This window comes from Phocoena sinus, chromosome 15, assembly GCF_008692025.1.
Source record: "Phocoena sinus isolate mPhoSin1 chromosome 15, mPhoSin1.pri, whole genome shotgun sequence".
Taxonomy (NCBI): domain Eukaryota; kingdom Metazoa; phylum Chordata; class Mammalia; order Artiodactyla; family Phocoenidae; genus Phocoena; species Phocoena sinus.
The window spans coordinates 53,479,534-53,500,447 of record NC_045777.1 but is presented as its reverse complement, the minus strand read 5'-3'; the positions used below and the strand labels follow the sequence as shown (position 1 = coordinate 53,500,447).

The 20,914-nt window shown below is 47.6% G+C and overlaps 1 protein-coding gene across 4 annotated transcripts in view; it reads right to left on the bottom strand.

The window, feature by feature from the left end:
- MGRN1 (mahogunin ring finger 1) overlaps positions 1 to 20,603 on the bottom strand; it is a 61,596-nt gene extending 40,993 nt beyond the window's left edge. For all 4 annotated transcript variants that reach the window (XM_032605119.1, XM_032605120.1, XM_032605121.1 and 1 more), the window contains exon 1: positions 20,354 to 20,603. In XM_032605119.1, the coding sequence (XP_032461010.1) occupies positions 20,354 to 20,441 (88 nt within the window). In that variant the 5' untranslated portion in view covers positions 20,442 to 20,603. The remainder of the gene's footprint in view (positions 1 to 20,353) is intronic.
- Positions 20,604 to 20,914: the final 311 nt, after the last annotated feature.

Here is a 20,914-nt window from a genome sequence, read left to right as displayed (position 1 = left end):
GATGAAAGGCTCTTGGTGCTCCAGCCAGGAGTCAGGGCTCTGCCTCTGAGGTAGGAGAGCCAACTTCAGGACACTGGTCAACAAGAGACCTCCCAGCTCCACATAATATTAAACGGTGGAAATATCCCAGAGACCTCCATCTTAACACCAGCACCCAGCTTCACTCAACGACCAGCAAGCCACAGTGCTGGACAACCTATGCCAAACAACTAGCAAAACAGGAACACAACCCCACCCATTAGCAGAGAGGCTGCCTAAAATCATAATAAGGCCACAGACACCCCAAAACACACCACCAGACGTGAACCTGCCCACTAGAGAGACAAGATCCAGCCTCATCCAGCACAACACAGGCACTAGTCCCCTCCACCAGGAAGCCTACACAACCCACTGAAACAACCTTAGCCACTGGAGACAGACATCAAAAACAACGGGAACTACGAAAGTGCAGCCTGCAAAAAGGAGACCCCAAACACAGTAAGATAAGCAAAATGAGAAGACAGAAAAACACACAGCAGATGAAGGAGCAAGATAAAAACCCACCAGACCTAACAAATGAAGAGGAAATAGGCAATCTACCTGAAAAAGAATTCAGAATAATGATAGTAAGGATGATCCGAAATCTTGGAAGTAGAATGGACAAAATGCAAGAAACAGTTAACAAGGACCTACAAGAACTAAAGACGAAACAAGCAACGATGAACAATGCAATAAATGAAATTAAAATCACTCTAGATAGGATCAATAGCAGAATAACTGAGGCAGAAGAACGGATAAGTGACCTGGAAGATAAAGTAGTGGAAATAACTACTGCAGAGCAGAATAAAGAAAAAAGAATGAAAAGAACTGAGGACAGTCTCTGAGACCTCTGGGACAACATGAAACGCACCAACATTCGAATTATAGGGGTTCCAGAAGAAGAAGAAAGAAAGAAAGGGACTGAGAAAATATTTGAAGAGATTATAGTTGAAAACTTCCCTAATATGGGAAAGGAAATAGTTAATCAAGTCCAGGAAGCACAGAGGGTCCCATACAGGATAAATACAAGGAGAAACACGCCAAGACACATATTAATCAAACTGTCAAAAATTAAATACAAAGAAAGCATATTAAAAGCAGCAAGGGAAAAACAACAAATAACACACAAGGGAATCCCCATAAGGTTAACAGCTGATCTCTCAGCAGAAACCCTACAAGCCAGAAGGGAGTGGCAGGACATACTGAAAGTGATGAAGGAGAATAGCCTGCAACCAAGACTACTCTACCCAGCAAGGATCTCATTCACATTTGATGGAGAAATTAAAACCTTTACAGACAAGCAAAAGCTGAGAGAGTTCAGCACCACCAAACCAGCTTTACAACAAATGCTAAAGGAACTTCTCTAGACACAAAACACAAGAGAAGGAAATGACCTATAGTAGCGAACCCAAAACAATATATAAAATGGAAATAGGAACATACATATCGATAATTACCTTAAATGTAAATGGACTAAATGCTCCCACCAAAAGACACAGATTGGCTGAATGGATACAAAAACAAGACCCTTATATATGCTGTCTACAAGAGACCCACTTCAGAACTAGAGACACATACAGACTGAAAGTAAGGGGATGGAAAAAGATATTCCATGCAAATGGAAACCAAAAGAAAGCTGGAGTAGCAATTCTCATATCAGACAAAATAGACTTTAAAATAAGGACTATTAAAAGGGACAAAGAAGGACACTACATAATGATCAAGGGATCGATCCAAGAAGAAGATATAACAATTGTAAATATTTATGCACCCAACATAGGAGCACCTCAATACATAAGGCAAATACTAACAACCATAAAAGGGGAGATCAACAGTAACACATTCATAGTAGGGGACTTTAACACCCCACTTTCACCCATGGACAGATCATCCAAAATGAAAATAAATAAGGAAACACAAGCTTTAAATGATACATTAAACAAGATGGACTTAATTGATATTTATAGGACACTCCATCCAAAAACAACAGAATACACATTTTTCTCAAGTGCTCATGGAACATTCTCCAGGATAGATCATATCTTGGGTCACAAATCAAGCCTTGGTAAATTTAAGAAAACTGAAATTGTATCAAGTATCTTTTCCGACCACAACGCCATGAGACTAGATATCAATTACAGGAAAAGATCTTTAAAAAATACAAACACATGGAGGCTAAACAATACACTACTTAATAATGAAGTGATCACTGAAGAAATCAAAGAGGAAATAAAAAAATACCTAGAAACAAATGACAATGGAGACACAACGACCCAAAACCTATGGGATGCAGCAAAAGCAGTTCTAAGGGGGAAGTTTATAGCAATACAAGCCCACCTTAAGAAGCAGGAAACATCTCGAATAAACAACCTAACCTTGCACCTCAAGCAATTAGAGAAAGAAGAACAAAAAAACCCCAAAGCTAGCAGAAGGAAAGAAATCATAAAAATCAGATCAGAAATAAATGAAAAAGAAATGAAGGAAACAATAGCAAAGATCAATAAAACTAAAAGCTGGTTCTTTGAGAAGATAAACAAAATAGATAAACCACTAGCCAGACTCATCAAGAAAAAAAGGGAGAAGACTCAAATCAATAGAATTAGAAATGAAAAAGGAGAAGTAACAACTGACACTGCAGAAATAAAAAAAATCATGAGAGATTACTACAAGCAACTCTATGCCAATAAAATGGACAATCTGGAAGAAATGGACAAATTCTTAGAAATGCACAACCTGCCAAGACTGAATCAGGAAGAAATAGAAAATATGAACAGACCAATCACAAGCACTGAAATTGAAACTGTGATTAAAAACCTTCCAACAAACAAAAGCCCAGGACCAGATGGCTTCACAGGTGAATTCTATCAAACGTTTAGAGAAGAGCTAACACCTATCCTTCTCAAACTCTTCCAAAATATAGCAGAGGGAGGAACACTCCCAAATTCCTTCTACGAAGCCACCATCACCTTGATACCAAAACCAGACAAGGATGTCACAAAGAAAGAAAACTACAGGCCAATATCACTGATGAACATAGATGCAAAAATCCTCAACAAAATACTAGCAAACAGAATCCAACAGCACATTAAAAGGATCATACACCATGATCAAGTGGGGTTTATTCCAGGAATGCAAGGATTCTTCAATATACGCAAATCTATCAATGTGATAAACCATATTAACAAATTGAAGGAGAAAAACCATATGATCATCTCAATAGATGCAGAGAAAGCTTTCGACAAAATTCAACACCCATTTATGATAAAAACCCTCCAGAAAGTAGGCATAGAGGGAACTTTCCTAAACATAATAAAAGCCATATATGACAAGCCCACAGCAAACATCATCCTCAATGGTGAAAAACTGAAAGCATTTCCACTAAGATCAGGAACAAGACAAGGTTGCCCACTCTCACCACTCTTATTCAACATAGTTTTGGAAGTTTTAGCCACAGCAATCAGAGAAGAAAAGGAAATAAAAGGAATTCAAATCGGAAAAGAAGAAGTAAAGCTGTCACTGTTTGCAGATGACATGATACTATACATAGAGAATCCTAAAGATGCTACCAGAAAACTACTAGAGCTAATCAATGAATTTGGTAAAGTAGCAGGATACAAAATTAATGCACAGAAATCTCTGGCATTCCTATATACTAATGATGAAAAATCTGAAAGTGAAATCAAGAAAACACTCCCATTTACCATTGCAACAAAAAGAATAAAATATCTAGGAATAAACCTACCTAAGGATACGAAAGACCTGTATGCAGAAAATTATAAGACACTGATGAAAGAAATTAAAGATGATACAAATAGATGGAGAGATATACCATGTTCTTGGATGGGAAGAATCAACATTGTGAAAATGACTCTACTACCCAAAGCAATCTACAGATTCAATGCAATCCCTATCAAACTACCACTGGCATTTTTCACAGAACTAGAACAAAAAATTTCGCAATTTGTATGGAAACACAAAAGACCCCAAATAGCCAAAGCAATCTTGAGAACGAAAAAAGGAGCTGGAGGAATAAGGCTCCCTGACTTCAGACTATATTACAAAGCAACAGTAATCAAGACAGTATGGTACTGGCACAAAAACAGAAAGATAGATCAGTGGAACAGGATAGAAAGCCCAGAGATAAACCCACGCACATATGGACACCTTATCTTTGATAAAGGAGGCAGGAATGTACAGTGGAGAAAGGACAGCCTCTTCAATAAATGGTGCTGGGAAAACTGGACAGGTACATGTAAAAGTATGAGATTAGATCACTCCCTAACACCATACACAAAAATAAGCTCAAAATGGATTAAAGACCTAAATGTAAGGCCAGAAACTATCAAACTCTTAGAAGAAAACATAGGAAGAACACTCTATGACATAAATCACAGCAAGATCCTTTCTGACCCACCTCCTAGAGTAATGGAAATAAAAACAAAAATAAACAAATGGGACCTAATGAAACTTCAAAGCTTTTGCACAGCAAAGGAAACCATAACCAAGACCAAAAGACAACCCTCAGAATGGGAGAAAACATTTGCAAATGAAGCAACTGACAAAGGATTAATCTCCAAAATTTACAAGCAGCTCATGCAGCTCAATAACAAAAAAACAAACAACCCCATCCAAAAATGGGCAGAAGACCTAAATAGACATTTCTCCAAAGAAGATATACAGAATGCCAACAAACACATGAAAGAATGCTCAACATCATTAATCATTAGGGAAATGCAAATCAAAACTACAATGAGATATCATCTCACACCAGTCAGAATGGCCATCATCAAAAAATCTAGAAACAATAAATGCTGGAGAGGGTGTGGAGAAAAGGGGACACTCTTGCACTGCTGGTGGGAATGTGAATTGGTTCAGCCACTGTGGAGAACAGTATGGAGGTTCCTTAAAAAACTACAGGGACTTCCCTGGTGGCGTAATGGTTAAGAATCCGCCTGCCAATGCAGGGGACACGGGTTCGATTCCTGGTCCGGGAAGATCCCACATGCCGCGGAGCAACTAGGCCCGCGAGCCACAACTACTGAGCCTGTGCGTCTGGAGCCTGTGCTCCGCACCAGGAGAGGCCGCGACAGTGAAAGGCCTGCGCACCGCGATGAAGAGTGGCCCCCACTCGCCGCAACTAGAGAAAGCCCTGGCACAGAAACGAAGACCCAACACAGCCCAAAATAAAAAAAAATAAATTAATAAAAAAAAAAAAAAAACAAAAAACTACAAATAGAATTACCATATGACCCAGCAATCCCACTACTTGGCATATACCCTGAGAAAACCAAAATTCAAAAAGAGTCATGTACCAAAATGTTCATTGCAGCTCTATTTACAATAGCCAGGACATGGAAACAACCTAAGCGCCCATCATCGGATGAATGGATAAAGAAGATGTGGCACATATACACAATGGAATATTACTCAGCCTTAAAAAGAAATGAAATTGAGCTATTTGTAATGAGATGGATAGACCTAGAGTCTGTCATACAGGGTGAAGTAAGTCAGAAAGAAAAAGACAAATACCGTATGCTAACACATATATATGGAATTTAAGGGAAAAAAATGTCATGAAGAACCTAGGGGTAAGATAGGAATAAAGACGCAGATCTACTGGAGAACGGACTTGAGGGTATGGGGAGGGGGAGGGGTGAGTTTTGACAGGGCGAGAGAGAGTCATGGACATATACACACTAACAAACGTAGTAAGGTAGATAGCTGGGGGGAAGCAGCCGCAAGGCACAGGGATATTAGCTCGGTGCTTTGTGACAGCCTGGAAGGGTGGGATGGGGAGAGTGGGAGGGAGGGAGACGCAAGAGGGAAGACATATGGGAACATATGTATATGTATAGCTGATTCACTTTGTTATAAAGCAGAAACTAACACACCATTGTAAAGCAATTATACCCCAATAAAGATGTTTAAAAAAAAAAAAAAAAAAAAATTAAAAGTAGAACTGCAATATGATCTAGCCATCCCACTTCTGGGTATTTACCCAAAGGAAACAAAAACACTAATTCAGAAAGATACATGCATCCCAATGTTCACTGCGGCATTATTTATAATAGCCAAGGTATAGAGGCAACCTAAGTGTTGTCAATAGATGAATGGATAAAGAAGATATGATATATATATATAGATAGATAGATAGATATACATATAATGGAATAGTACTGGACCATAAATAAAATGCAATCTTGCAATTTGCAACAACATGAACGGACCTAGAGGGTATTATGCTAAGTGAAATGAGTCAGAGAAAGACAAATACCACATGAACTCACTGAAGTGTGGAATCTAAAACACAAAACCAAACAAACAAAACAAAACCAGACTCATAGATATAGAGAACAAACAGGTGGTTGGGAGAGGGAGGGGGCTGAGTGAAATAGGTGAAGAGGATTAAGAGGTACAAACCTCCAGTTATAAAATAAATAAATAAATAAATAAGTCATGGTGATGTAATGTACAGCATAAGGAATACAGTCAATAATATTGTAATAACTTTGTACAGGAACAGATGGTTACTAGACTTGTCATAATGTGTGCAAGTGTCAAATCACTATGTATCAACAGTACAAAACTAACATAACATTGTATATCGACTATCTATCTATATATTTATAAATACACATACTGCTTTCACCCATCTTATTTTTTTCTTTTCCATTATAGTTTATTACAAGATATTGAATATAGTTCCCTGTGCTATACAGTAGGACCTTGTTGTTATTCTATTTTATACACATTAGCTTGCATTTGCCAATTCCAAACTCCTGATTTATCCCCCGCCACCAATTTCCCCTTTGGTAACCATAAGTTTGCTTTCTATGTCTGTAAGTCTGTTTCTGTTTCATAGATAAGTTCATCTGTGTCATATTTTAGATTCCACATATTAGTGATAATTAGTATGTTTTTATACCTCACTTAGTATGATAATCTCTAGGTCCATCCATGTTGCTGCAAATGGCATTACTTCATTCTTTTTTATGGCTGAGTAATATTCCATTGTATGTATGTACCACACCTTCTTTATCCATTCATCTGTCAATAGACATTTAGGTTGCTTCCATGTCTTGGGTATTGTAAATAGTGCTGCTATGAACACTGGGGTGTATGTATCTTTTCAAATTAGAGTTTTCTCTGGATATATGCCCAGGAGTGGGATCACTGGATCATATGGCATCTCTATTTTTAGTTTTTTAAGGAACCTCCATACTGCTTTCCATAGTAGCTGGACCAATTTACATTCCCAGCAACAGTGCAGGAGGGCTCCCATTTCTCCACACCCACCTCCAGCATTTGTTATTTGTTACATCAACTATACTTTAATTTTTTTTAAATTATGGCTAAAACAAATCCATGTCTCTGTCCCCTCTCTGCTGTCGCAGCCAAGGGACACTCGGGCTCAGACAGCTCACCTCCTCTCTGCCCGTGGGATTCAGACTCTGCCCTACTTATGGGTGTCCCAGTGACCTGGATGACAAACAGATGAACAGCCACCAAAACAAAGACCAAGAGTGCCCTTCCCGGGAGGCTCCCAGCGTCCCCTCAACTGGCTGTTTTCCTTTACATAAGTCAGGCGTGGAAGGACAAGTCAGGTGCAAGGCAGACACATGTTCATCATCTTCCAGGATGAGGAAAATCAAGGCTGTTTCTGTGACGGCCTGTGGAGGTGGAGGCAGAGAGGTATTGCCCCTTCCTCACGGGCCACAGAGCGAGCCGAGCAGACTTCTGGGGTTCCTTTCTGCTTTGTGTGTTCCACTTTTACACGTCTAGCTGTGCACATGTGTGTGATGATCATCATTTACAACTGAAAATTGGAAACATTCTAGTTGCTTAAATGAACTAACCCTGATAAAAGGGCCAGGTGCCAGGACACGCAAAGATCTCCCTGAGATCAGAGTCAAAAGGCAAAGTGTTGGTCAGCATAGAGAGCACAGATGGACTCTAGGGGAAAGAAAGGGTCAGGCAGGATCCACGCCAAACAGACAGGAATCTCCGAGGAGGCGGGGAGAGAGCGGGAACAGTAAACCATGCCCTCAATGTTCTCCCCAAGAACATTGGCTATGCACCCAGAGTTCTATTTTTTTTAAAATAAATTTATTTATTTATTATTTATTTCTATTTTTGGCTGCATTGGGTCTTCCTTACTGTGCATGGGCTTTTCTCTAGTTGTGGCGAGCAGGGGCTACTCTTCATTGCGGTGCACCGGCTTTTCATTGCAGTGGCTTCTCTTGTTGCAGAGCATGGGCTCTAGGTGCACAGGTTTCAGTAGTTGTGGCACATGGGCTCAGCAGTTGTGGTGCATGGGCTTAGTTTCTCCGCGGCATATGGGATCTTCCTGGACCAGGGCTCGAACCCGTGTCCCCTGCATTGGCAGGTGGATTCTTAACCACTGTGCCACCAGGGAAGCCCTAGAGTTCTATTAAAACCTGAGTTTATCAAGAGACCAGAGTTTGGAACCCTGCTATAGAGTGAATGTTCGTATCTCCCAAAATTCACATGCTGAAACCTAAGCCCCAATGTGATGGTGTTAGGAGGTGGGGCCTTTGGGAGGTGATCCTGCCTGATTTACCCAAATCTCCCAACCTCTGAAACACCCACAACAGAAAGAAGCTGGGCAGGACAGGTGCCACCCAGCATTCCTGTGGGGACAGCCACCACTGCGACCACCACAGCCACAGGGCAGCTCCATGGCTTCATCAACTCCTGGTTTCCCCCAAGAGCTGAGTGAAGAGCCATCATCAGAGGCGGAGCTCCTGCAGCAGGGCATCCTCAGACTAGACGCCGTTCCAGGTGGTCCCTTAAAACGCAAATGAGATATCTGCACACAACCCGGGACCCCTTCAGAGCTCCCACCCGCACCCTGACTCCTCAGGGGTTCACAGGCCTGAGCCCCTCACCTCCCACCTCCAGTCTCAGCAGCGGCCCACCTTCCTTCCAAGTCCTCCTTACACAGCAGTGCCTCTGGCCTCGAGGTCTCTGCGGGCTGATCCTCTGCCCACACTTTCACACCCCAACTGTCCTTGGCTCACCCCGTGCATTGCTCAGACCTCCATGTGCTCAGAGAGGCCTTTGCTCAGCACCCCCAGCATGCAGAACACGGAGGGACCCCCACACAGATGACCCTCACCTCTCCTCGACCCAGGAGCAGGACTGTGCATCTTGGAGATGGAATGCCCACATCCCCAGAAGCCCCACGAGGCCCAAGGGCCATCTGTCTCGGGAACATGGGATCCCAGTGCCCTTTCCAGCACAGTTTCAGGTAACCCAGGCTCCCCGCCTCACACTCCAGACACTCTGGACCAGGGACACTGATGTTATCCTCAAGGGCAAACATGCCTTGCTCAACCCACGGGCTAGGCTCCGGCTCATCACTCTGCAGACTCTTATTCTGCTCTGCGCTGCCCACCTCACTGCACCATCTCCCCGCCCTGTCCCGGATCCCAGAGCTCTCTCCATCCCCTCTGGCCCAGTGGGTTGCTCCTGCCTTGCAACTCCCCGGAGGCCTCCTGTGCCCTCCTGGCAGGCCTTTGCCCAACTCTCTGCGTGGTGTTGATCCCGACAAGCCCAGTAATCACTACCCTGGCCTGGACACAGCAGGAGCCCAATGAAGGTGGATGAATGACACCTTTATTCCTATGTGACAGTCATGGAAACTGAGGAACAGAGAGGTCAAGGAACTGCTCAAGCCACACTACCAGTGAGAGGTGGTGTCCTCATTGACAACACATGCTGACCCAGAGCTGCGTCCTCAACGACGCCAGCCCAGCCAGTGTTTTCAACCCACCAGGCAATTTTCCAATTCTCAGCCAACACTGCCCGGGTGGCCTACAAACTTAGTTCAATCCTGACACCATGTACCTGGACACAGTTGACACTGTCAGATCCCACAAGATAAGGGCTCAGTCGATATGACTGCAAACCCCTACCCCACTTCAGACGCCAATCACAAGTTCAGGTGATCGATCACCTATGCTTCTGACCCACCAGCTATAAATCAAAGGTTCCCAGGACCCCCTTCTCGGGTCCAATTAATTTTCTAGAGTGTCTCAGAGAACTCAGGAAAAGAGTTCATTTGCTAAATTATCAGTTTATTACAAAAGGATACAACTCAGGAACAGCTGGATGGAAGGGATGCACAGGGCAAGGCACGTGGGAAGGGCTGCGGAAATTCCATGCCCTCCGAGTGTGCCACCCTCCCAGCACCTCCACATTGTTCACCAACTGAGAAGCCTCCAAACCTGGCCCCTCTGAGTCTTTGTGGAGGCTTCATTACATAGATAAGACCGATTACATCATTGGTCACTGGCCATCATCTCAATCTCCAGCCCTCTTAAGCTCACGGCTGGCTCCACCGGCAACTAGCCCCCAACCTCAGGTGCTTTCCAAAAGTCACCTCATTAGTATAAACTCAGGTGTGGCTGAAAGGGATCTGTTAAGAATATCAAAAGACACCCATTTCACATTCTCACTGATCCCTTAGGAAATTCCAAGGGTTTGAGGAGTTCTGTGCCAGAAACGGATGAAGACCAAATTTGTATTTCTTATCATAAATCACGATACCCCCGCTGGGTAAACCGTGATATGGACAAAGACACCCTAGGGCCCCCTTCTAAGAAACATAGGTGGCCCTGGAACCTGGGCACCGGATGTGGCTTCGCTCAGCTGCCTCCGTCATTCCCTCTTGCGTGGAAGGGAGTGGGGAAGGTGAGAAGTCTGGGAACAGTTCATTGATTCCACTGGCCAAAAATTCTTCTCATTTTACCACAGCACAGATATTCCGGGTTACCAGCTTCCTGACATCCGCTGCCACTAAGCCCCAGCTGGGCCTGAACAACAGGGAATCAGGATGTCACTGCCCTCAGAGGGGGCCGATCTCGGGGAAGCATCTCCAGGCCCATGAGATCACTCTGCCAGGTGAGAGACCGCCCCTTGGGCTAAGAGGCTGTTCCCAAACAGTCTAAGGAGACTGACACCCGGGGTCCACCCACCATAATCACGCAGCTCAGCGATTCCCCTGGGTCGCGTTCACACATTGCACAGTATAGCTTCTCTGCTCCCCACACTCAGGCTGGGGGACTCAGTGCAGCCCCATTTGTAACACGAGGCCTCGGTGAACACCACGGGCTGCAGACTACAGACAGAGGGCTGCTGGGGATGCCCTAAGGATAAAAGGAGCCGATTATGCAAAGTAGCTTTACACAGGTGACAAGACACCTGATAAACCTCCCTGCCGGTGTGAAAGGCTTACCAGAGTGACACAGCAAGTAAAAAGCTTGCACCTCCTCCTCGCCCATGGAGGGAAGAACAGTGAGCTGAGAACAGCTCTGACCAAGCAAGGACTCTGCTTTGCTGAGTTCCTGGAAGGGGCTGCAGCCGCCTCTTTTGGGGGGAGGGGTCCTCCCCAGCTTCACCCCTTTTCTGGACACAGCCTCCGCCACTGGTGGGCCCCAGCTGCCACCAGAACATGCAGCTCCTAGCCCCTGGACACGGCTGGTTGGCCGCAGCGAACACCAGACTGTGCTGGGCCATCCCTACATTCCCCTCCACCCCAACCCGGGAACTGGACCCAAGACCACGGGACTCGGTCCTTGAGGGCCTCCGGTGGGTGAAGCCAGCTCTGTGCCTGTCACAGCAGCATGACACTGAGGCCAGAGAGGACGGGGCTCTGTGTTCTGCTTCTCCTGGCTTCCGGTGCTTGGTTCCCCATCCTGGGTTCCAGAGACGCTACCCACCAGACTACAGTGCATTCCATTTCTGCCTAAGAGAGTTGGCATAAATGCCACAGACAGTCAATCTCCAAAGAATTCAAAATGTAATAAAAAGCACTTAGGGGCTTCCCTGGTGGCGCAGTGGTTGAGAGTCCGCCTGCCGATGCAGGGGACACGGGTTCGTGCCCCGGTCCGGGAAGATCCCACATGCCGCCGAGCGGCTGGGCCTGTGAGCCATGGCCGTTCAGCCTGCGTGTCCGGAGCCTGTGCTCCACAACGGGAGAGGCCACAACAGTGAGAAGCCCGTGTACCGCAAAAAAAAAAAAAAAAAAAAGCACTTAGAAAAGCACTCCTGCAAGTAAGTGAGACAAGAGAGACAATCCAATATTTTTTTTTAAAAATTGCAAAAGACCTCACAAAAAGAGGAAGAGAAATGAACGGCAATTTACACACAAAAAGGTACCCAGCCTCACTGGTCATCAGGGGAAAAATAAATTAAAACTACCACAAGACATCCATGGCTAATATTTAAGAGAAAAGCAACAGAATTGAACAGACAGACAGACAGACACACACACACACGACACCAGCCAGCACTGGTGAGAACACAGAGCCCCTGGAACTCACGCTCTGCTGATTGGAGCATGAACGGGCTCAACCCGCCACAACATTGTAAAAGCTGTGGACTCCGCACACGCGCACCCGAGGGTGCCAGACCCACTGCCAGGTATGAAAACAGACCCAAAGAGATGGGTATCTGGGATTGTCAAGACGAGACACAGAAAGTAGAGTGGTGGCTGCCAGGGGCTGGGGGAGAGGGCAATGGGAGTTACTGTTTAATGGGGACAGTTTCAGTTTCACAAGAGGAAGACTTATGGGGATGATGGTGCAGATGGCTACACAGCAGTGTAAATGTACTTAATGCCTCTGAACTGCACACTTAAAATGGGTAAAATGGTAATTGTTATGTGGAATTTACCACAATTACTTTTAAAAGTGAAAAAAATAAAATGGACCCAAAGAAATCAGACTCCTGGGAACCAAAGCCAGTCACAAGAGTGTCCACCCAGCATCATTCATGAGAGCCCAAACCGGAAACTCCCCGAGCGCCCTCCACGTGAGCTCGTGGACGAACACACGGTAGCGCCAGCAGACACTGGGATGTCATGCAGCAGAGACAGGAAACCGACTGCCGCCCCAATGACAGCGTCCACCCTCTCATCCCCCGACGTGCAGCCAAGAGCATCCACTTCTGTTTATACCAAGTTCAGAAACAGGCAAAAGTCACCTCCACTGGAGTCCAGAGGGGGCCTCCCAGGGAGGAGGGGGCAGAGATTGGGGAGGGGCACCGGGGGCTTTGGAGGCTGCTACTCTTCTATTCCTTCAACACGCCCACCCGGTGATGGTTCATCAAGTGGAAGCTCCTGACCTGTATGTCTCCTCAATATGTTACACTTTGGCTGTACATGTACATACGTGCATACACCACACGTTTTCTACAGCACTGAACTGAATACAATTCCTTCTTTCGACTCCCCCCTAAAGCACTGTGGGCATCTGGTCACTCAGGACTATCACAGGGGCAGGAGACCCGGGTAACAGAATGCGGCAGTTATCAGAACAGTGGACCCCCCCAGAAGGCCTGCTCTGCGGGTGCCGGGCCCCCAGAACCAAGCCAACGCCGAGTAGGATGAAAGGATGAGAAAATGGGTTATTTGCAAGCACTGCACACACAGGGGTGGACAGATGTTCCCGTGTCAGTCATTCCCAAGCCTCTACCTCCCCTCCCAGCTCGGAGAGAGCCGGCCGTGATTTCTAGACAGCGAGTGGCCCCCCCATGCTGCTCCACACCACTGGCTTGTCTGCAAACAGCAGGGGCGCGGGCCAGGCGGCGGCTGGGCCTGGCTCCCCCAGCTCTGGGGAGCTGGGCAGACGCGGGGACAGTTGGCAGAACTGAACAAGTCCACTGTTATTCACTGAGCCTGAGTCCGACGCTGTGTGGGTGGCACGTGTGGCATCACTGCCCTGCGTTTTACAGGACAACACAGAAACGTGAGGCCTGATGGCTGTACCTGACCACACGGAAACACGCATGGGAAACGCCCACTGGACGTGGCCCCGTGCCAGTGTCTGGCCGCCGGCACCGGACTTGGGAGGCAAGGCAGGCAGCAGTGGTCACTGCCCACGGGGTCATCCAGGAAGTGCAGGACGTTCCCAGGAAACTGCCAGACCCCTGAAAAACACAGGCTCGGATGGACCAGGGCTTGGTCCCTCCCCGCCAGCTCCTGTGGACTCACACAGTCAGGACTGAAGGGGGCCCGGGAGCAAGCGACCAGCTCAAGGCCACAGGGCAAGTCACTGGCATGGGGCCGCTGGACTCTGAATCCAGTGCTCCGCCGTGGCTCTACAGGCGGGTGGGGGCAGAAGACCCCTCGAGGCAGGCTCACTCTCACGGTGCTGAGCTAAGCTCTGCCTGTGCCCACCCTGCTGGTGGAAGAGTGTGTTGTCAGCACAGCGAAGGCCACCTCAACCGTGAGGATGAAAACACATGCGCACACACCCCCCTTTGATGCTGGGCAGCTGGGCCCTCTGCGCCACGACCGACCTCCTGGCACCAGAGGAAAGGCCTGCCAGCCAGCTGGCCAGCCTAACCAGCACAAGCCCGGCTTCTTCCACTGACCAACAGGAGAGTGCGGCAAAGCCCAGAAGCTGGGCGAAGGATGCAGGGACCTCCGGGTGCTCAAAACCCCGAGGGCAGGCGACACAGCAAACCTCAGCTCCAGTGGCCACAGGGCCCAAGTGCCCACCGCAGGCTTCTAAACCCAAGCAACTGGCTTCTCCTTCAGGGAGACAGGTCCTCAGATGCCACCCACCATGGCCAACTTAAAGGGTTTTTGTTTCTGCTGTTCTGCTGTTGTTGTTTTTACCTAAAATGTAACAACTGAAATTCCGAAAACACAGCTTATTCATACAGCTCTTACAATGACAAAATCCAAACCGAATTCATGTGAGCAGAAGCACAGAACTAGTTCTGCTATGTGAACGGGCACAGGTGGCACGATGCCGGCGATGATGGTGCAGGACTCTGAGCACGAAGATGAAACCCCTGTGTGCAGGTGGAGCCCTTTCCCCACACCCCACCCCTCTGCCACTGACCCTGGGGCTCGGAGCACAAGCTCACTGCCTAGGGACAGTGATGGGGCCCAGGGACCCGGAATGTCCCCAGTGACAGAGGACGCCCTCGGTGACACAAAAAGTCCTCCCTCGTCTTACAACACCTGCCTCGGTTCTTTCCTTCAGGCATCAATTATCCAGAGTCAGCAAGGCCCCACTTCAGAAAGGGCAAACCCAACACAGGCGGCAGTACTCATGAGCAGACGTCTCTAGACTGCCACCAGCACAAAAGTACACATCAAAGTCTCCTGGCACACACCTCAGGCCCCTTATCGCGTGGCAGCAGGCCCAGGAGTCCCCGGACCCCCGCCTGACACCCCAGGGGATGCAGCCCAGTCTGAGCAGCTTGTACACTAGGGAGAGGGGAGTTGTTTTCTGCAAGGCCTGCTGCACAAGCATTTATTAAACACCTACCGTGTGCAGGCCCAGGTGCTAGGAGACAAAATCAGCCTGATTTCTAGTTCCTCTGCCAAAGAGGACAAAAGTCTAGTGTCACGAGGACATGGCAAAGTTCCAGTGAGATAAAGGAGGTAAAAATGCTCTGAAAGTACATGCACTGATATATAAAAGGTTTAGGTCTGGGGCATAGTTCACCCCCACCTCCAGGGTTAGTGGATCACGTGGCTGACTGCCCCTCCTGATGCTTCTCTTGGGTGACCTGTCCCTACCATGACCTCCCTCAAACACCAGGGAAGGGCAGCCCACATGGCTTTAAGACACATGAGTAACAATAATAACGCAGGAGGAGGAACAACCAACCGTGGCAGCCAACAACAACGACCAGGCACTCCTGTGGGGACCTACTGTGCTCCAGGCTTCCGTCTGCAATCTTCTCTTTAAGAACTTGACCGAGGTGTCCTAATGCCTGCCGTGACCCTCGGCTGGGGACCAGCCAGCCGTGTGATTGGGGCAAGGGACTGCAGGGCAGTGGAGTGCAGAAATAAACTCTCACATTTATGGTCAGCTGATCTCTAATGAAGGTAAAAAGGCAATGTGACGGGAAAAGAATAGTCTCTTCATCAAATGATGTTGAAATAACTGACTATCCGTATGCAGAAAAAAACACAAAACCCTAAATCTTTACCTCAAACCATACATTAAAAAATTAACTCAAAATGGATCACAAGACTTAATGTATGAGCTAAAACCATAAAACTTCAAGAAAAAAAAATAGGAGAAAATCTTTGTGACCTTGAGGTAGGCAAAGATCTTTTAGATATAACTCCAAAAACATTAACCATCAAAAAAATTGATAAGAATTCCCTGGTGGTTCAGTGGTTAGGACTCCGTGCTTTCACTGCCAAGGGCCCGGGTTCAATCCCTGGTTGGGGAACTAACATCCCACAAGCCATGTGGCGTGGCCAAAAAAAAAAAAAAAAAAGAAAAATGATAAATCAAACTTCACCAAAACTTAAAATTTTGCTCCTCAAAAGACACCATTAAGAAAATGAAAAGACAAACCACAGACTGCAAGAAAATATTTGCAAATCACAGAGCTGATAAATGAACTGTATCACTGTATCCAGAATCCATAAAGAACTCTTACAACTCAAAAAGAAGACAATCCAAGTTTTAAAAAGTGAACAAGACTAAAAGAGCCAACCCCCCAACACACACACACACACACACACACACACACACACACACACGATATACAACGGCCAATAAGCACATGAAAAGATGCTCAAGGGCTTCCCTGGTGGCGCAGTGGTTGAGAGTCTGCCTGCCGATGCAGGGGACACGGGCTCGTGCCCCGGTCCGGGAGGATCCCACGTGCCGCAGCCGCTGGGCCCGCGCGTCTGGAGCCTGTGCTCCGCGGCGGGAGAGGCCACAGCAGTGAGAGGCCCGTGTACCGCAAAAAAAAAAAAAAAAAAAAAAAAAAAAAAAGATGTTCAACATCATCAGGAAAATGCAAATCAAAACCACAGTGAGATACCTCTTCACTCCCACTAGGATGACTATAATTAAAAAGGTAGGCAATAATAAGTATTGACAAGGATGCTGAGAATTTGGAACCCACACACACTGCTGGTGGGAATAAATGTAAAATGGTGCAGCCATTATGGAAAACAGTCTGGCAGTTCCTGAAAAAGTTAAACACATGACCCAACAATTCCACTCCTAGGTGTATCTAAAGAGAACTGAGCACACCAAACAAATGTTCAGTAGCATTATTCATAATAGCCAAAAGGTGGAAACACCCCAAGTGAGTATTCGTTAACTGGTGAAAAGATAAACAAAATGTACTATAACCATACAGTAAAGTACAACATGGATGAACCTCAAAAACAATGCTAAGTGAAAGAAGCCAGAAACAAAAAAAGACTACATGCTGTACGATTCCAGTTATATGAAATGTCCAGAAAGGGCAAATTTTAACGACAGAAAGGAGATCAGTGATGGGGTAGGGGTGAGGGTGACAGCAGAGATTGCCTGCAAACAGGCACAAGGCAAGGAAACTCTGATGATGGAAATGTCTAAAACTGATTGTGGTGATGGCTGCACAATTCTATAAGTGTACTAAAATTCTCCAGATCATAGGTTTACAAAGGATGAGTTGTACGGCACACGATTGATACCTCAATAAAGCTGTTATGAGTAAAGTAAATAAATACAATAAAAACAAAGCAAATGCTGTTAAATTCAAGCTAGGTACTGTTGCAGGGCATGTTGAAAACTTCAAAGTAAAAGAAAATTGGACAGGGACTTCCCTGGTGGCACAGTGGTTAAGAATCCGCCTGCCAATGCAGGGGACACAGGTTCTAACCCTGGTCTGGGAAGATCCCACATGTCACGGAGCAACTGACCCCGTGCACCACAACTACTGAGCCTGCGCTCTAGAGCCCGCGAGCCACAACTACTAAAGCCTGCGTGCCTAGAGACCGTCCTCTGCAGCAAGAGAAGCCCGCGCACTGCAACGAAGAGTAGCCCCCACTCACTGCAACTAGAGAAAGCCCGCACGCAGCAACGAAGACCCAACGCAGCCAAATAAATAAATTAAATAAATAAATTTATTTAAAATAAAAATTGGACAGGAGATTTAAAAAGTCCTCACATACACACACACACACACACACACACACACACACACACACAGAGGTAACCATGAGATGATGGATGTGTAAATAACCTTATTGTGATAATCATTTCCCGATATATACACATATCAAATCATTACACTGTACACCTTAAACTTACACAACGCTATATGTCAATTATATCTCAGTAAAGCTAGAAAAAAATTGGACAGTGTTACAGAGGTGTTAAAAAATACTAGCACCCAATGATTCTTTCTAATATAATCAACAAAATGGACAGAGACCTGAAAAGATAACAACTGTCTCATAAATTGATTGTACAGTCCATGGTCCCTAAAATCATCTCAACCCCCCTTCCGTCCCCAGTCCATGCTTGGGAACACATACTCAGGTACTGCTTAGGTTCCAGACTGCCTCCCGGAATAAGGTGGCCCGAGGGGCAGGAAGCAGAAAAGACAGCCTTTGGACTGGAGAGGCTGCGCACTCTAACCACTGGCAGCGAAATCGAGGCGGCCCATGGTGTTCACCTGGGTGCCAGCCCCAATAGACTGTGGCTGACTCGGGTGTCCACAGAGCGGACCTGACTGATTAACAAGGTCTACCAAACAGAATCCAAAAGCAGTGCTGTTAGTGCCTTGTATTTGTGATTTTGTCCAAATGCCCAACTGAAGGGACATCAGGTTTGCTCTGGTCCCAGGTGACAGGAGGTACCACCTTAAACTTTTTGATATCTCTTCCAAGACACTGCTAACTGCTATTAGAGTCTAAGTTGTTCACTTAATTTATTTTTTGAGCCATTATAGCAGCTAACATTTTTCAAGGACCTCTTAGGCGCTAAGCACTGTTCTGAGCACTGTATGAGGATCAGCCCATTTTACAGATGCGGAAACCATGACCCAGGGGGCTAAGCAGCTTGCCTAAGATGACTCAGCCAAAGACGGGCTGTAAGAACATCCGAGATGGAAGAGGATGACTTCAAACAACTGCTCCATCAGATCTGGGGATGTCAGCCTCCAGGGGATCTCTATACCAGGCTGGGCTGCCCTGTCCTTGTGCCTGGGAAAAAGCAGGCGTGGATATCTCCCATGCCTAGTAGGGAACAGAGCCCTCTGCCCAGCTCTGACTGCATCCCCTCTGACTGCCCCGAACTGTGCTAGTCTCCACTCCCTTTATTTCTGGTGGTCCCAGACACTTGCCTTCTTTCACCTTCCAAAATGAGCGTGAAGCAGTTCTCAAACTTGAGTGGACATCTGACTCACCCTAGGAGTGGGTTTTAAATGCAGGTTCCTAGGCCACAGCAGACCCCAACAAGTCTGAGGCGGGGCCTGGGAAATGCATGTTAAACTAGCTTCCCCACTGTTGGAAGCAGGTGGTGCTGGACCATACTCAGAGGAAACCTGGCCCAGGGGATGCCCACAGGCCAACTGTGAGGCCTAGAAGACCACAAGATGGGATCAGATATTTCAGAAGCCAGGATCAGAAGCTCCAGTCTGAAAGTCTCCATGATGTCCAAATGCCCTGTCCTCTTTCTTCTCTCCTTTCCAGGCAAGTGACCAGACGAGGAGATGGAGAATGAGGAACCCAAACTAAAGTTCCAGGGCAGGCCACACTCCTCATCAGACGCAGAAAAAAACAGTGTGGATGGGTACAACTGGTCTGGTAGTCTGACTCATGGTCCTGTACCCAGATGAGCTTCCATCCAGCTCTGAGACCTTGGAAAAGTCACTTCCTCCCTGGGGCTCAGGTCTTTCAGCCACAAAAAAGGAGACTGGAGAACCGGGTAGGTCCCCTCCAACCATTCCCTGGTTGTCCAGCACGGCCTCCCAGCTCCTCTTCCACCGACAGTAATGCCTCCTTGGGCCCAGACCCCCTCCCACCCCCCACCCACCAAACACAAGCACCAGGTCACAGGAGAGCTAACCCTCTGTCCAGACGGGACGGATAGTGTCCAGAACCACTGGCCGGGTCTTCACAAGAAGCCACCAAAGAAAGGGAAAACCGGCGATGGAATGATGTCAATCCTTTTGACAATGACCACTTTGTAAGCACAAGCAAAGCATCGGGCACCGTGCTAAGCCCTCCCAAGCGTCGCGCCCCGGAACCTCACGCCGGCCCTGGGGGATCCCTATTGAGCAGACCCCAGTGTGCATACGAGGGAGCTGAGGCGCGCAGGAGTGAGTTGACTGATCCAAGGTCACCCAGCCGGGACGAGGCAGTCAGCGCCGTACCGACCCACGCCCCGGGGTCCGGATGGAGGGCGCGTGGAGCTCCATGCAGGGAAGCTGCAGGAAGGGCCGCGGGCCGAGCAGAGCCCCCAGCCCACCCTCCGAGGAGGATCGTGAGCCCAGCCCCGCCGCCCCCTGTCCGCCCCGCGCCGAGACCCGGGCCGGGGCGGCCACTCACCGGATTTCGGGGGGTAGCGATAGGCCGAGTTCGCCTGGATGTCGATGTCCTCCACGCCCGCGATGCGGCGACTCAGGATGGAGCCCATGGTGCACGGCGGGCCGGGCCCAGTATGGGATGGGGTCGGCGGCGGCGCCGGAGGCGTCCTCACGCGGACATAGCCGGGACCAGGCCGCACGGACGCTCGCCCACGGCCGCGGGCGCTCGGCCTCCGAGCCCCCACCCCCGGCTCGGCCCGGGACCAGACGCCACGGCAGCCCTCCGCCCCCCGGGCCCGAGGCACCTCGGGAAATGGAGTCCCCTCGCCGCCGAGGGTGCCCGGCGGCGGCGCGGGATACCCATCTAGGAACTACATTTCCCAGGAAGCTCCTCGCCCGGGCTCGCTGAAGTTGTTGACAAACGGTCCGGGACAAACCAAATGGACCTGAGTCCAGAGGGGAGGAACCATCAACCACACTGCAAACTATCCTTCCCTTTGCATTCCAAACACAAGACTAACATTGTAACTCTTTAGACTTTTAATAATCTGTTCATACATAGGTCTTGCTAGGAACCAACGCC